The 16,017-nt window shown below is 35.8% G+C and overlaps 3 protein-coding genes across 4 annotated transcripts; all 3 read left to right on the top strand.

The window, feature by feature from the left end:
* The first annotated feature begins 2,298 nt into the window (after positions 1 to 2,298).
* On the top strand, positions 2,299 to 3,081 carry LOC121263187. The gene has a single exon (XM_041166014.1). It carries the CDS (start codon positions 2,396 to 2,398, stop codon positions 2,783 to 2,785), a length of 390 nt encoding a protein of 129 aa, XP_041021948.1. The 5' UTR covers positions 2,299 to 2,395; the 3' UTR covers positions 2,786 to 3,081.
* Positions 3,082 to 5,394: 2,313 nt separating this feature from the next.
* Positions 5,395 to 6,378, top strand: LOC121262721 (hydroxyproline O-galactosyltransferase GALT3-like). The gene has a single exon (XM_041165310.1). The coding sequence runs from the start codon at positions 5,395 to 5,397 to the stop codon at positions 6,376 to 6,378; it is 984 nt and encodes a 327-aa protein (XP_041021244.1).
* Positions 6,379 to 10,602: 4,224 nt separating this feature from the next.
* Positions 10,603 to 16,006, top strand: LOC121263074 (mitochondrial outer membrane protein porin 4). 2 transcript variants are annotated; one of them, XM_041165861.1, is made up of 7 exons: positions 10,603 to 10,753; positions 11,184 to 11,262; positions 13,056 to 13,123; positions 13,601 to 13,711; positions 13,877 to 13,963; positions 14,359 to 14,567; positions 15,492 to 16,006. In XM_041165861.1, the coding sequence occupies exons 2-7, from the start codon at positions 11,214 to 11,216 to the stop codon at positions 15,796 to 15,798; spliced, it is 831 nt and encodes a 276-aa protein (XP_041021795.1). In that variant the 5' UTR covers positions 10,603 to 10,753; positions 11,184 to 11,213; the 3' UTR covers positions 15,799 to 16,006. The 2 variants fall into 2 exon arrangements, with proteins under 2 accessions (XP_041021795.1, XP_041021796.1); XM_041165862.1 differs by having other exon boundaries at positions 10,688 to 11,055.
* The last annotated feature ends 11 nt before the right edge of the window (positions 16,007 to 16,017 follow it).

Below are 16,017 nucleotides of genomic sequence, written 5' to 3'. Positions count from 1 at the left end.
TTGTACAAAAAACTTATTTACAGGTCTATTTATTGACATAACAATATTATATTATTAATATAAAAGTTTGTAATATTGTTAACATGAAAGGTATGATATTTAATTTTTTTAAAATTATAATGGGTTGCACAATAAATGGTATGATTACATACCAACTTAATGTAATAGTGTTTAGCGTTTTATATATATATACTAAAGATAATATGAATTTGAGTATCAAGACATGACTCCTAATTAGGAATCTAAAAGCATGATCTTAACCATGCCCCTCCCCGAGAGGAAGAGATATAAATTCTAATTAAATATGCTCTCTATGATTCGGCCTTAAAAATCGTATATACTGTTGAGCTTGACAACGAGTAGCTTTTTTATTATTTTGTTTTTATGATTTTGTTCTGGTCGATATAGAAATATTTATTCTTTCATTAATATTACATAAAATCATGAAATGTACAAGTATCATGCAATCGCTTTAAAAAGAGTATGGTTCATTATTAAAAAATTATTTTTTTTATATAGGTAATGTATTTATTCATTTTTTTAATTAAGTGATTGCGTGACACTTGCGCACTCATGACTGTAAATATTATTTCTCTTATTATTTTTATAATCCGAACTCAATTAACCCAACACATATTGACACCCCTATAATAAATCTACAACACATGTACAACTCATCTCGAAGGTCTGTTTACAATCCACTTCTGTCAATGCAAGCATGCAAGTTTTCTTTGGTTTTTTTTTTCATAATCCATAGTAGCATGCAAGCCCGCCTAAGACGATCCATTTGATTTTCAGTCTAACCAGACCAGGATTATAACCTATAAGCTAATTAACTTAAGCTCAAAAACTCTAAATACAAAGTATAGGTCGCATTGAATTTTGAGAAATGTTTAATTACACAGAAATCTTAGAGAAGAAAATGTACACACTGACACGTTTAATTGGATCCATTAAATTGTAAAACTCTTTTTAGTATAAAGTAGTAGATTTGACTTATTACATTAAGCCATGCACGTTAGTGTATAAACTTTCTTGTATAAGATCATTTATGTGTAGATCTAACACTTCTTGATTGAGTTGTGGTTAAAGAAAAAAATTACTATAGACAAAAAGAGATTTCATAAAAATAAATTGATAAATTGATCTGGTTTTATGTTAGATTTACTCTACGATAAAAGTAATTTTATAATATGATAAATCATATGAAGTCATATCAATTTATAAAATTATTTTTATATAATTTTTTTATGACTAAAATATTCCTTCTAAATAATAAGTTTACTTAGGTAAGGAATCGAACCAAACCTCATCACCTCATGCAACAATTCATCAATGAACCCAAGTCCACACAGAGGTAACATGGTTGATGGCTAAGTAGGCCAGTCTTGATTGGGCTAGCCAATAAAGATGAGCCCGGCCACCCGCACTTAAGTTCCGTTTCGTTTCGTAGTATTCTCATACACGTACGTGCTTAATTATTTGCACCGAATAGTCATAAAAGGCTGCGGCATCTTCCATTGTTTGTACTTATTTTCTAACCGCCACGGCCCACAGTATGATCATCTCGGCTTGCACGGCCTTCTTTCTGCCGTATCCGAAAACTTGGATGCCAAGTTTCAGCATCACCGAATTTGATCACGAGCTAATTTGAGCAGGAGGCTAGGCCCGTGTTTGCCTAGTCAAATCTACAAACTAATAACAAGCAATTGATATGCGATTTTGTCAAATCATGCCTGCACGCACCTTGGCCACCAAGCTTTGTTACGCCTAAAGACATCCTCCAATGGCAATGACAGTTGGTTTTGATCATCAGGTAATTACCTACGTACGGAGGGCAGGCTGCATGGCTGTTGGCTAAAGTTGGAGATCACCCAGATATTCAAACTCTCTAAACGGTCAAATCTCAAATGGAACATATAGATCAAGCTTTGTACATCAAGCTTTGTAAAAGTCCATGTCATCTGCGGAGTAGTACTATAACCTTGACAAAACAGGTGGTAATATCAAGAGAACCTGTCAAATTACTTTTTTTTACCTTTCCCAAAATAAAATTCGAAACTTCTAGTTAATCAGCATTAATACGCGGAACATAATACACTTTCATACGCGTCATTCTCCTAGCTAATTGACCACTGACCACTTCCCCCGGCCAGCAACTTCCCTCTTCACGTAACCTTGTATTCGTATCTATTAACCTCTTAAATCATATATATATATATATATATATATATATGTATGTACGTGTGTGTGCGCGCGCGCTTGTGTAAACTCCTCTATAAACCCTACCTAAAAAAGTTCACTAATTTTAAACTTCGCTATAGAAATCTACCTGTATTATTATAGCTTTGTAAACTCATACTTGTCACTCTTACAATATTTCTGATCAGACATCATGGGCGTGAACAAGTGCTCTGTGCTGACTCGCGTTAGGAGGGCAGTGAGGAAGGTGAGGTTTTTGTTGGATTTTAGTATCCGGTGGCAGCTAGCTTCTATGGTAGGCAGTGCTTCTTCAAACACTAACCACCGACTAAGTTTCAATGATCGGCCAGGCTTGAAAGCGTACACCGACGATAGCTTTGATTTAGATTCTGAGGATTCAGGGTCTTCAAGTAGGCCGGGGCTAGCGCTACAGAAGATGATGAGTTATCCTTCCGAAGATGATGTTGATAAGAGAGCTGAGATGTTTATTGCTAATTTCTATCACCAACTTCGGATAGAGAGGCAAATTTCGCTAGAACTTCAATATTGTCGAGGAAATAGCTTCAAGGCAATCTCTCCATAACAGCTTTTTTTTCACCCTTGGTTCTGATGGTATTTTAGTTTTTGTCCGAAGGAGGCATTGATTTTTATTAAAAGGTCTCAAAACTGTTATGGGGATTTTGATTTTGAAGAATCCTGCAAGCGTTTGGTGGTCAGCATGAAATAGGGAAAGGTACGAGGATTAGAACTTCGCAACGTACGTCATCGACATGTCCGAGTTTGAATTCAAGTGCGGCCTGCAGGCTGCATGCATGGTTGTGGGATTAATCCCACACTCTGTTCTTTTTTCCTGATGTAAATTATGCTGTCGCACCGTTAAGGAGCTTTCTTTGATATTTATGTAAATTGATTCCAATTTAATCTGTGATTTGGATAAATTGGTTTCGTTTTTCTTTTTGTTTTTTGCTCTTTCCTAATTAGGAAACCTTCAGTAAATTATGTTCGATGCATGCGTTTTTGCCTACAGCTTGGATTTGTTTTCTCCAATAAGGCATTTATAATTATTCAAGTCTTTGTTAACAGCATTATATATTTAAAAAAAACATTATACCATCCACTTTGACTTTTAGAATATTCTCCCTCTTTTTTTTATTTTTTTTAAGGGAAACTGTTATTGTTCATTCATTAGAGAAACTTACATCCATGACTGGATACATGATTCTGTTATGTCTCCATATCAAACATGACATCAAAAATCAAAATAATAAATTTAGAACTCCATCAATACACTATTTTCTTTTATGACCGATCTAGTCTTCATTATTGCTGATATTCTCTACAGAAAAATGTCCAAGAGACAACACTCTCTGCCTAAACAGAGACTCAACATCACCTTTCATAAAAAAAGATGACTCAAGTACCTCTACAGACAAACGTTTGAGAAATGAATTCTTTTTTAGTTTAATTAACAAAAATGAAACCAAAAAGGAAAGTAATAAGATAGATGTGAAAAAATACGGACTAAAGTTTGGACCAACTCTGATAGACTTTAGAATCTATGACGGCTCGTAAAGGCAATACACTTGTTTCTTTTCAGGCACAAATGTCAGATTTGAAAGGTCTGGTGGTGGCGAATTTGGTGATCTGACTCGTGTGTCGAGAAGAGCTGCCGGAAGGAGTGACGCGTGAGGACCATGCACGTGCAGATATGGGCAACGTGTGAGAATCACGCACGGTGATTTTCGCAAAACATGATCACTTTCCTCCGAGCAAAACATGAGAATCACGCACGAGAGTTGTTGAAAAGTTGTAGATATGTCTTTTTCGACTTTAAAGAAAGTAAAAAAAATTAAGTAAAAAAAATCTTAATAGATAAGGTAGGTGAATGGAAGAATGAGAGAATGAGAGGGAGGAGGAGGAAGCCTAGGCCTCCTCCCCTTCTGGCAAAAATTTGATTTAGAACTCTTGATTTTTTACAAGAGAGAGAGGGAGAAGGAGGCGCCTAAGGTTTTTAATATTGTTAATCTCTTTTAGAATATTCTCTTGCATGCATGCTAAGTTATAAAATTATTGGCCATCAAATAAAAAAAATCACGCTATCCTTTCAATTAGGCCTCAAACTCCATATCTGCCATAATTAGATCATCAACTTGTGATTATATCCAATATATATTCAGTAACATGGCACGTGATGTGCATGATCAGCTCCAATGGGGAGGAGATTGATTTCAATTTCAAACATAAGATAAGATGACGAGCTTCGTACTTTGTGATTGACCTGTTGATTTCTTATATATATCATTATTCAAAACCAATAAATTTCCGTGCCGAATCAGGAAGATTTTCATTCAACACGTGTTTCCAGTGCCCCTATTCTGGGCGGGGTCGAAGTACCAGCATGGCAGCATGCATCAGCTTCTTGGATAGATATATAGCCCGTTTTCAGGGTAAATGGCATTGCTTTCTCTTCAAGTACTGTGAGCAGTAAGCAAGCAAGCTGAAGATATTGAAGCCACCGGCCATGTTCATGCAAAGATGCCTAATTAAGCAAAGTAGACCGAATCAGTACTTTGGCAATGTGCTAGCAAGACCAAATTAGCTAATTAAATAATTCACGACTGTCCTTTTTTAACGCATTTTAAGATCAAGCATGAGGCTGATCATCAATTAGATACATAAAATAAGTCTCATAATATTTATCAATCTTTGTATAAATATTTGTATATGTAAAAAAGTAAAAACTTCTTAAGCAAATCAATATAAGTACAACTATATATATATATATATATATATATATAAATATGACAACTCAAAGGTTAGCTAGCTAGCTCAGTGATCGATGCTGCCGTTTACCTTAATATATATAGGACACATGATGGCATATGCCGAGTACGTATCATATTATAAGTAAATTCATTGATCAGTCCATGCCTTTTCCCCTCCATGATCACCTCGATCCCTTACATTAATGAAAGTCAAAATGCATCGTAGCTAGTCTTATTAGCACGAAATTGACAACTAATGCATGCGTTTCATCAAAGAAATTTACGAACGGCCTGATCAATAAGGCCCTGCATTCAAAACCTATTCACACAAACACACACGACACGTATATATAATATACACGCAGAGTACCTCTCACTGCTTAAATCATATCAGTTCTGAGTTCAATTGTCAAATAGAGTCATAGAAATGATGAAGAGAGCAAGGTTTGACCTGAGACGTTTTGTAGTTTCTGCTTTCTTCTTGATCATCTTGTTCCTTTGCATCTTAGGGTCTATCAATGAAGTCCGATTTATTAGCCTGTTGAAGTTTTGTGCTCTAGCCAAGTACATGCCCTCACAATCCTATTATAAGTACTCATTATCATCGGAAGACTTGTTAGCCTCAAATGCTAATTCCTCGGATGATATTCGAATACTCATTGGCATTCTAACACTTGCAGACAAATACCACCGCCGTCACCTCCTCCGTCTCGTCTACAGCACACAGCAAGCTCCGGTGGGTGCCAAAGTTGACATCAAGTTCGTGTTCTGCAACCTAACAAAGGAGGACCAAAAGGTGCTTGTTGCACTAGAGATAATGCGTTACGACGATATCATAATCCTCAATTGCAAAGAGAACATGAAGCAGGGTAAGACTTATACCTACTTTTCAAGCTTGCCAGAAATGCTAACCGACAGTACTACTACAAATGTTGGTCCTTACCCACCATATCATTATGTCATGAAAGCCGATGACGATTCCTATTTCAGGGTGAACAATTTGGTGGATTCTTTGAGACCATTGCCTAGAGAAGACTTGTACTATGGTTATGTTATTCCATGTCCGAGCATGGATCCCTTTGTGCATTACATGTCGGGGATGGGCTATTTGGTTTCCTGGGATATAGTTGAGTGGATTAAGGAATCCGATATTCCTAAGAACCATACGATAGGATCTGAGGACAAGACTTTTGGGGACTGGATGCGAGAAGGGAATCGTGCTAAGAACAGGCACAATGCTAAGTGGTCTATGTACAATTTTCCAGATCCGCCCACGAGATGCACGCACGAGCTTTGGCCAGACACGATCGCGGTTCATTTGTTAAAGGACCAGGAGAAGTGGATCCGGACATTGAAGTATTTCAATGTCACTGCTAGTTTGAAACCATCTAAGTTGTATCATATCCCTTAGAGCATCAATTCCAGATCACCAGCTATTTTTGTTTTATTATTTTCATTGGAGGTTTCTATTCATTGAATCAGGTTGTAGTTATGGGCGTTTGTTGTCGGAACTTAGTGGTTGGTTCAAGGGGTCCAAATCTAAAATTTCTTAGGCACGTTTCTGGGTCTCATAAAAACCATATGAGTGCACGGTGTATAGTATGATTTATGGGACGACATGAAATTATGATAAAAGTTTATTTTATCCTTATTTTCATTAAGTTACGTAGTTTGTAATGTGATATGTCATATTGTAAAATTATTTTATTATAAAATGTTATAATTTCAGCATCTCACAAACAAATACTCAAAGAACCAAATTAACGTAACTGGTTGTAATGTACAATTTAATATTGAATATCAGACAACTAAATCCTAAGAAAATATATGATTAATGTGATCGGTTTAGTTTTCTATTTAAATTCGTTAAAAAACTCAAAATCACAGTATATACTCATACAAGATCAAAAATAAAAACAAGAATAATAAAATAAATGAGAAATCAACACAAGAAATTACATGGTTCGACCCTAATTGTCTACATCCACAGCAGGAACAGTCTAGGAATCTTTATTATTAAAGAATGCATCAAAATTAAATTTACAATCACTTACAACCATTGATCATCGCATAAAATATGAATTGACTTCCTTGTATTATCCTCTAAAGAAACCACACCATAAAAACACACTTAATCATCTCCTCAAACTTTAATTTGATCTTGGTAACACTAGGGTTTGAAAAAATCTCTTTCGTTTCTCTCTAGTATCGCACATGGCTTCAAAGGAAAAGGTAAAGTGTTTTTCTCTTCTGTATCTCACGATTCCCGTAGGCACAATTGCCTTTTATATACAAATATATATAATTACAACTTTGCCATCAATTAAATATTACAAGTTTGCCATTAATCTATTTACAAAAGTGTCATTAATGAAATACAAATATAAAAACTTGACACATCGTCAATATAAAATAAATCTAACGAATCACATGAAATCACATTACTTTATAATTTTATTTTTGTATAATCTCTTTGTATGTATACGTAGCATGCACACTTTTCTTTTATATATAATTATGATTTTATAATTTTTTAAGGGATGTTTGGGCCTGAGGAATGAGATGAAATGAGAAATCTGTGAATAATAGTAAAATTATTTGAGTTATGATGTTTTATGAAATTTTGGTAAAAGAGAGAGAAAAAGTTGAATAAAAATATTATAAAATTAAAATGTTGTTAGAATATAATTTTTAATATTATTTTTGTTTTGAGATTTGGAAAAGTTGAATTATTTTTTGTATTTTGTTTTAAAATTTGTGAAAGTTGTAATGATTAGTTTGAAAGTGTTTATATTTGAATGATGCTTAGAAAGTAAATGAGATGAGATTGGATAAAATGAAAAACATTATCAAACATCTCCTAATCTCATTTTATTTTATATAAATGTGTGACACAATAGAAAAAATTGATAAAAAAAAAAATTGCAGGTTCCGCAATTATTTTGACGAGCCTATACTCGCGCAATGCGTGAATTGTCATAAAATAGAGAAGTGATTGTAAAATATATTCAAATCTGTATATATCCAAATATGTAGGTTATAAAATGAGATTTAGTATATATCTGAATACAAAATTCTTTCTAACCAAAACATTGCAGAGGTGTCGATCCACTCTCCACAGCTTCTGTCCTCCATCATCTCCTTCGTGGCTTGAGTTTACTGAAACATACGCATACGTCTAATACTGAAACCTTGTACAACCCATAAAAGATGGACATTAAAGCCAGCAAGCCTGCCAACCAAATCAAGAAGTAAAACAAAACCATCAATCAAATGCTTGTGTATTCACTCATTTTAGTTATCCAAATTTAACCATTTTTTTCATTTGGGTGTGCGAGGGTTGCACCATTCAAGCTGCCTATCAATTTATTCAACTACGATAGAGATCGTAAAATCTTAATTAAAATAATAAATTCATTAATAGTGGGGTACTTAAAAAAAAGTGTGTAACAATTATTTTAGGTGTCGTCTTTTCAATGGTAGGCTTCTCCAATAAGCCGCCACCTTTCCCAAGCCCAGCAACCGATACTGTCATCAAAATGTTCCGATTCTTGCATTACTTGCAACAGTGTACTTATCCCATGCAATAATCCGATTTAAACTTCAATTTTAAAATATGAAAACGAATGTAAAATAGAAAATAATATTTAGAGGATTTTTTTATCAGTTTAAACCTGAAACAAATTAAAAGTGTTTCGTTAAAAAAAACAAAAACAGAGAGAGAGAAGAAAAAGAAATGGCAATATTTGTTTTAATTTTACCCTGAAATCTTGCTGGTCCATAGAGAGCGTGGGACGAACATGGAAGGTAGAGAATATTGGCGTTGTTTCACATTGGCTACCGACCATGGATGAAGAAGAACTGAATGCCCCTGTTTTAACCCCACAAAAAGGAGCACCGCAACAACTAAGCACGGCGGACCGTAGCTCCTCATGGTGGCGCTCTCACGGCCTTCCTTCAGCCATAGATGATACCAAACCCAAGTTGCGCCCAACCACCCTCACCCAACACAAAACCAGTGCACGTGAAATTTCCGAGCATGGCAACGTCATGAAAAACTCACTCTCTCCCTAAGTCTTGGTTTCTTGCTCTCTCTTGCTCTCTCTCTCATTTTCATGTCATGTCGCTCCGGACATCCGCCTTCACTCACCCAAGCCAGAGAAACGGCATAAGAATTCGTCGATGAAGTCACTTGAGAAATGGACGGAGAAGGAGACTTCGTTGGTGGTGTCGACGTTGTTGGCTTCGATGAAGGAGTATGCGCATTTTCTACTTGTACCAAGCCAGAGCTTAAGACACTGAACAAACATATAAAGTATAAGAAGCACATGCATCTTCAGAAAATTGAAGCATGAAGATAATCATGTGCTTGCGTGTTGTGTTTACGTATGATTGTCTTGTGATGAATATGCGAAGGTTTCTGAAAGCAAGTTACTTCATTCCCTACTCCATTCATGGAGATTCCCATAAAAGCGAACGCAACATGTTTTGTTTGGATTGCATGAAAAATGCTCTATCTTATTGTTTGATCGTTCAGGTTTTTTAATTCTTATTTTTGTTTCTCTGATTCTTGTTTCTCTGCATGGGAGTGCTTGGCCATTTGTCTTTAACTATCTCAACGTACTTTGCAAATAAACTATAGAGCATGTTGACAATTGCATCGCTTGACCTTTTGTAAATATGCTGAATCATTGCACCTATTGACTCTTTGCAAATAAACAAAAGTATGCCGAATTGTACGTAGTCCTCAAAATTAGATTCATCTAAGCAGTGCTCTTATTTTTTTTACACCGATTGACATCTAAGCAGTGCTCTAAATATTTTCCACTGATTGAAGTTTGGTTCTTCAAAGTCTGGTGCCGTGGGGTGGCTTGGTTGTGGCTCACGGTGGGGGAAATGTTACTATGTTTCAGTGGTGCAAAACAGAGTGCTTGGCCATTTATTTTTAAGTATCTCGACGAACTTAGCAAATAAACTATAGAGCACGTTGACAATCGCACCACTTGAACCTTTGTAAATATGCTAAATCATTGCACCTCTTGAGTCTTTGAAATAAACAGTTTGCAACTTTGCTAGTTCATTGTACCGCTTGAACCTTTACAAATAAACGATATGCTGGTTTATAAGGTGTGCTAATAATTTATGAATGGTTAAGTCGAGTTGTGCAGACTAACGCTTCGTTTGGTTTCTAAACTCATCATTATAACTTTTTCAAATTTCAATATAAAATATAATAAATAATTTAATTTTTTCAAATTTCAAAATAATAATAATATTAAAAAATAATATTCTAACAATATTTTATCATCTCAACTCAATTCAACGTAGTTCAATATCTAAATATAATCTCAATACTAAGTCAACAAGTTAAAACTTGACTTTTATATTATTAAAATATTATTATTATTTAAAAATTTAAAAATTTAAAATTATTAAATTATTTATTATATTTTATATTAAAATTTAAAAAAATTATAATAATAAGTTGAGATAATATAAGATCCTAAACCAAGCGAAGAAAACAAAAACTTCGGTTAAAAGAGTTGTGAAAATCTGAAGTAGTAAGCGATGGTGACTTAGCAGTCTCACCGACCAATCAACGCTTACTGTAACTACCGTTATCCAATCAAAGCTCACGTACTCGCTAGCTCTGGGGCGATTCAACTAAATAGATAAATAAATAGACGGCTGTCGCCTGAAGCGGGGTCGCCTAAGCCGCATCAGGGTTTCTTTGTCGGCGTTCACCTCCAACTCTGTTCTTACAGAAACTACGCCGACTTCTCCCTGTATGTATTCATCTCTCTCTCTGGGGCGTGTGATCCTAATGTGTGAAGCTGCTTTCGAAGTGAATAGATTTGAAATTTTGAGACTAATAGTTTGGAGCTTGCTCTGTTGCTACTTCTTCTACGATTATATGTGGTTTTGCTGATTGATTAAAATCGGGGTTCCTTGTATGGCTTTAGAATTCTCCAAATCAAATGTCAGTCACCATTTTCACGTCCAAAAAACTGATTTATTGATTATCTGATTTGCTTTCCTTGCGATGCACCTGCCGTTTTAATACGTCCTTTGCAAAACATTTTTATGAGTATGTTACATCGCGCCCAGTCGTCCGTCTTAGTTCATTACTTTACCCTCCGCTACATTCTTATGGAAGGAAGTGCCATTTGCGCTAATGCTACAACTTACGGGATATTGTCACATTTTTTGGCACAGGGTGTGGAACTATTCTCGTTCTAATTGAACATGGCCAGTTGTCCAGCATCATTTTCAGATATAGGCAAAAAGGCAAAAGGTATCCCCTATATGAAACCGCCCTACAGGTTGTGTTCCTGTATGTGTTTTTGGGCTTTAGATTTGGTTGATATGGGCTGTAGAACCCTTTATCATTGAATTATTACAAGATCTCTTTTGTTTCATTTCCTTGCAATTTTGCCCACAGTTTAGAAGATCTATAGTGCAAGGCACATGCAAACATTTTTTTTTTTTAAAGTTGCATTGTTTATCATGTTCTATAATTGTTGAGCTTGTGGCATGAGTAGCATTCTTGAATTTTGTTTAAAAAAATTGACACTAAGTTGCAACAATGCAAAAGTCACATGTCGTAACAGTGATAGATTTGGCTGCATATTTTGTATATTCTATCAGGAGGATGGAACCTGTATGTAATTTTGGAGGTTTTAATTTTAGGTTTACCATGGACAGAATCTCTTTCCTTTTTCTCTTTTCTGGAAGGCGGGGTGGGGGAATTATTGTAAATGTTAAGGTAATTTAGTTGAATAAACCTCCCAGAATGTGTCGATGAGACTGCATTTGCCATGTTTCTCATGATTGTAAGGCTGAGGCGGACATTGGGATGGAGTAGAAGGTAAAGTAAACGGGCGTTAATACCCCTGATCTAACAACCCTGTAAATGGTAACAGTAATTACAAATGACTGATGTTTCTAGGAAAGAGAAAGAAGTTTCCAGTAGCCTGCCAAGTGTTTGAGTAAATTCAACAGCTCGCTCCTGTCTGAATTCACAGATCGTTCTACTGATATAATATTTCCCAAATCAGGCCTAATCCAATTTGTCGAATTTTCTGTTTGTTGCATCTGATGAGCCGTCTCTGAAAAATATATTTATGAGTTCTGACTGGCAAGAGTTGACCTGTTAAAACTAAGTAAATCTGCAAGGGTTTGAACTTTTGACAAATGTGAGTACACATCCTTTTTTTTTTATAGGTAGTACACATCCTTGAAATGGAGCATATACAATATTTGAGCCTATGCAAAGTAATGTACTAGATGATTGGCATGTAAGTCGTGGTTGAGAATATTATATATTTGATTAATTTGCTGTGGGCAGGAACCTTTGATGGATAGAAGGTACTTGAAATAATTTTTAAAAAAGGAGAGTCAATAATAAATGTATATATATATAAACTAAATTTATATGGCAAGGTTTGAGCCCAAGCAAATGTGCAATTCTGATTTTGAAAATAAATGGCACAAAGATGGTAAATTACATATTTGAAAAGCCTAGCATTATCACTGCAAATGAAGTAATGAGAGTCATTGTTCTATGTTATGAACCATTATCAAATAGACTCTTATATATTCTATTATGCGTCAACTTGGAGACCCAAACCCCTAGGGGTTGGCTCAAGTGGTAAAGGCCTTGGTCTTGGACGTATACTCCCTCCAGGTTTAAGGTTTGAATCCCACTGGGTGCAAACAAGCTTTAAGGGACATCGGACTAAGGAAAAATCCCCTTAAATTACACCAGATGCACTTGTGGGAAAATCCTTGCTGAGGGCTTGTGCATTCTCGGGATTAGTCGAGACATTGTTCTTGGACACCGGGTGCCAAAAAAAAAAAAAAAAAACTTGGGGACTATACGAAGGAACCGATCCCATGCATAATTTTAATCCTCTTTGATATCGCATACACTATGAAGAGCCTTACATCTACATCCTTGGCTCTATGCTCCGATGAAATTGATTCCTTTGTTGCTTTGTGCCATCATGGATTATTTTAGAGTATTCAAACTTTGCGGTATCTTGCTTTGACAATTTTAATTGTGTTTAAATTTGCACCTCTATGCAGACCTATTGACCAAGGATTACAACTTCGACCACAAGTTTACCCTGTCATTGCTGAGCTCTACTGGGCTGGTATTGTGTGATCCTATTTTCTGGTTTTAGGTTCCTTATTTTCCAAAACTTATGTTTTTGGTTAGAGTGGTTGACTTGTTTGCTAGAATGATCCGGATTATTTGTTTTTCAACTTGAAAGTTCTCGCATGTCTTGAGGATCCAAGTCAATATTCTGGATGTGTATTATTGTACACATTATATCCAAATATGTTTTTCAAAAAATATTTGGGATTTGTATGTAGATATTTTATATTCTGAGTTTTGGTCACCAAAGCCAATTATTTTGGACAATGACGTTTGTTTTTCAATTTTTCTTTTCCTGAGTATGAAGAATGACATTTCAATTGGTCATTCCTCATGTTGTGGGGCCTCAATGCGAAAAATACTGCTCTCTCATTTATGTTATCTTTTGCAAGAACAGTTTTTTAGTCTTCCTCCCTCTTGCATATGATGTTGTCTGCCTTACCTGTTTTCATACTTGACTTTTGTATGGCAGGGACTTACAGCTACAGGTTTGAAGAGGGATCAGTTTTTTTTGGGTGACATAAGTACCCTGTACAAGAGTGGAAACACTATTGTGGACGTGAAAGTTGATACTTATTCTAATGTAAGAGGCGAAAAACCTGCCTTACAACAACTTTTTTTTTTTTTTCTTTTTTACTATCGTTGTGAGGGTATTAGGTGTGCCCCTTATTGGCCCTTTTGTTGTATTACCAACATCTGTTGTCTACTACCAACCGCTTTAATGTATTTCTAATTTACCTATTCGCAGGTGTCTACAAAAGTGACTGTGAGTGATATCTTGCCAAGCACCAAAGCAGCAATTAGCTTCAAAATTCCTGATCACAAGTCTGGCAAGGTCAGTAACATACAATTTAAAATGATTTGATCGTATTGGAACCAGAGGGTTAGTTTATTCATAGATTTATTACTAGCAGGTGGTTGGATAATGTATGAATGTATAGGTAGTTTTTTCCATATTTTTCCTTCCCTTACCTGTCCCATGGTCTTCAATATGTCATTTTATGTTATAAAAGGTTATGTTTTAGAAACCTGTAGGAGCTTTTAGAAGCCCATTTATTTTGGCTCATATTAGCTATTGTTTTGGAAAGTCTTAAACTGGGGATATGGATTTCTATATAGATGATTTTAATGGTTAAGTATAAAATTAATTATAAAAAAAATGGCTAAGTATAAAATTCGGTTCCAAGCTACTCTGGAAATATTTGACATTTTCTCTGCATTGTACCTCAGCTGGATGTTCAGTATCTTCATCCTCATGCAGCAATTGATTCCAGTATTGGACTGAACCCAACTCCTCTTTTGGAGCTTTCAGCTGCAATTGGCAGCAAGGATCTCAGTTTGGGTGGTGAAGTTGGATTTGATACAGCTTCTGCTTCCTTCACCAAGTTCAATGCCGGGATTGGCTTGAATAAACTAGATTACTCTGCAGCACTTTTACTGTAAGTGTAGAAGAGTTCTTATTTTCTTTGCTTTAAGTTTTTTTTTCCCCACATTTTTATGTTGTCTGCGTGTGTACTGTTGTGTTTCAACAAAGATATTCTCTGGTTTCGGGCTTACATTTGAGAGAACTTAAAATTTGGTTAGTTTTAGTCAGATTCAGAAACCTGCCAAGAAACTGTCTCGGGGTTACCTGGAACTCTTCTGATTTGTTTTGGAAAGTTCTGAACTGGTTGAAATCTGGTTGTTGAATGTTAATATGTGCCAATTGAGCACTTCAAATTAATTATTCATGTGTACATGTGGCTTATGACGATTGACAAGCACCCAGTCAACGAGATATGAATTGCACCTAACCAGTGAGCTGAAAGTGGGAAGAAATTCCACTCCGTTGACAGGATTTTGCATGTCCATAGTACTTATAAACCAATTGATCAGTACGGCTCTTTGGAAGTCCAAGCTGGTTAATTTGGTCCACTTAGGTGTCCATAGAGAGTTACAGAAAATGAATTTTATGTTGTATTGTCAGAAAGGTCCCATTGATGGGTGGGGCAAAATTCAATATAAAAACAAAGGAAATAAAATGTTTTATTGGTCTAGTAATGCTTTCTTGGGGCCATATAGCCTAGGTAACCAGAGAGAGTGAAAATGAAGTGTTGCGTAAGATCTATGACTAGAGGATTATGTGGATAATTTCTTTGTCGCAAACTGCTTACTTTGTCGCATCCTTTTGCTCAGGCGAAGCGGGAAAAACGCCTTACCTAATTAGGATTCTGTGCATTTGTTGAATGATCACCAAAAACTGACGGTCATGTAACTTTGATTTCTATTATTTTCCCAAACAACAGTCCTTGGGAGCATATCATTTTATTTGAAAAGGCTTGCTTAGTATTGTTTATGAACCAGAACCTCTCATGTTTATGCAGGACGGACAAAGGACAGGCATTGAAAGCATCTTATATTCATTTGGTGAATCCTGTCAATGGAACAGCAGTTGCCGCCGAAATGACTCACAGGTTTTCCACCAAAGAAAACAGTTTTACCATTGGAAGCTCGCATGCACTTGATCCGCTAACTGTTGTAAAAACACGCTTCTCCGACAATGGGAAAGGCGCAATGCTCTGCCAGCGTGAATGGAGGCCGAAATCACTCTTTACTTTCTCAGCCGAATACGACTCAAAGGCCAATAACGCGGCTCCTAAGTTGGGTCTTGCCCTTGCCCTGAAGCCTTGAGATGGGCAACTGTTTTGGATCTTTGTAATTCCTATCTATTTCTTTCCCAAATTCCATGAGGGTATTATGTGTTACCCTGATTATATTTTGAAACCAGAGAATTAGTTGGTGTAACGTTGAAATGATTTGAAGCAGTGACGGGGAAAGTGGACCCATTTTTGGAGGAGAAAAAAAGGAAATTATAATTATAATGATTTTTTTTCGGCCCTATTTTTCACA

Source organism: Juglans microcarpa x Juglans regia, chromosome 4S (genome assembly GCF_004785595.1).
Source record: "Juglans microcarpa x Juglans regia isolate MS1-56 chromosome 4S, Jm3101_v1.0, whole genome shotgun sequence".
Lineage (NCBI taxonomy): Eukaryota > Viridiplantae > Streptophyta > Magnoliopsida > Fagales > Juglandaceae > Juglans > Juglans microcarpa x Juglans regia.
This window is presented reverse-complemented; position numbering and strand designations above follow the sequence as displayed.

Excerpts from the sequence above, each read along its gene's own strand:
- LOC121263187 (XM_041166014.1), top strand. The coding sequence starts at position 2,396 with ATGGGCGTGAACAAGTGCTCTGTGCTGACTCGCGTTAGGAGGGCAGTG.
- LOC121262721 (XM_041165310.1), top strand. The coding sequence starts at position 5,395 with ATGATGAAGAGAGCAAGGTTTGACCTGAGACGTTTTGTAGTTTCTGCT.
- LOC121263074 (XM_041165861.1), top strand. The coding sequence starts at position 11,214 with ATGGCCAGTTGTCCAGCATCATTTTCAGATATAGGCAAAAAGGCAAAA. Across the intron at positions 13,712-13,876 it reads AAGTTGATACTTATTCTAAT|GTGTCTACAAAAGTGACTGT; the intron begins GTAAGAGGCGAA and ends ACCTATTCGCAG. Across the intron at positions 14,568-15,491 it reads TACTCTGCAGCACTTTTACT|GACGGACAAAGGACAGGCAT; the intron begins GTAAGTGTAGAA and ends ATGTTTATGCAG.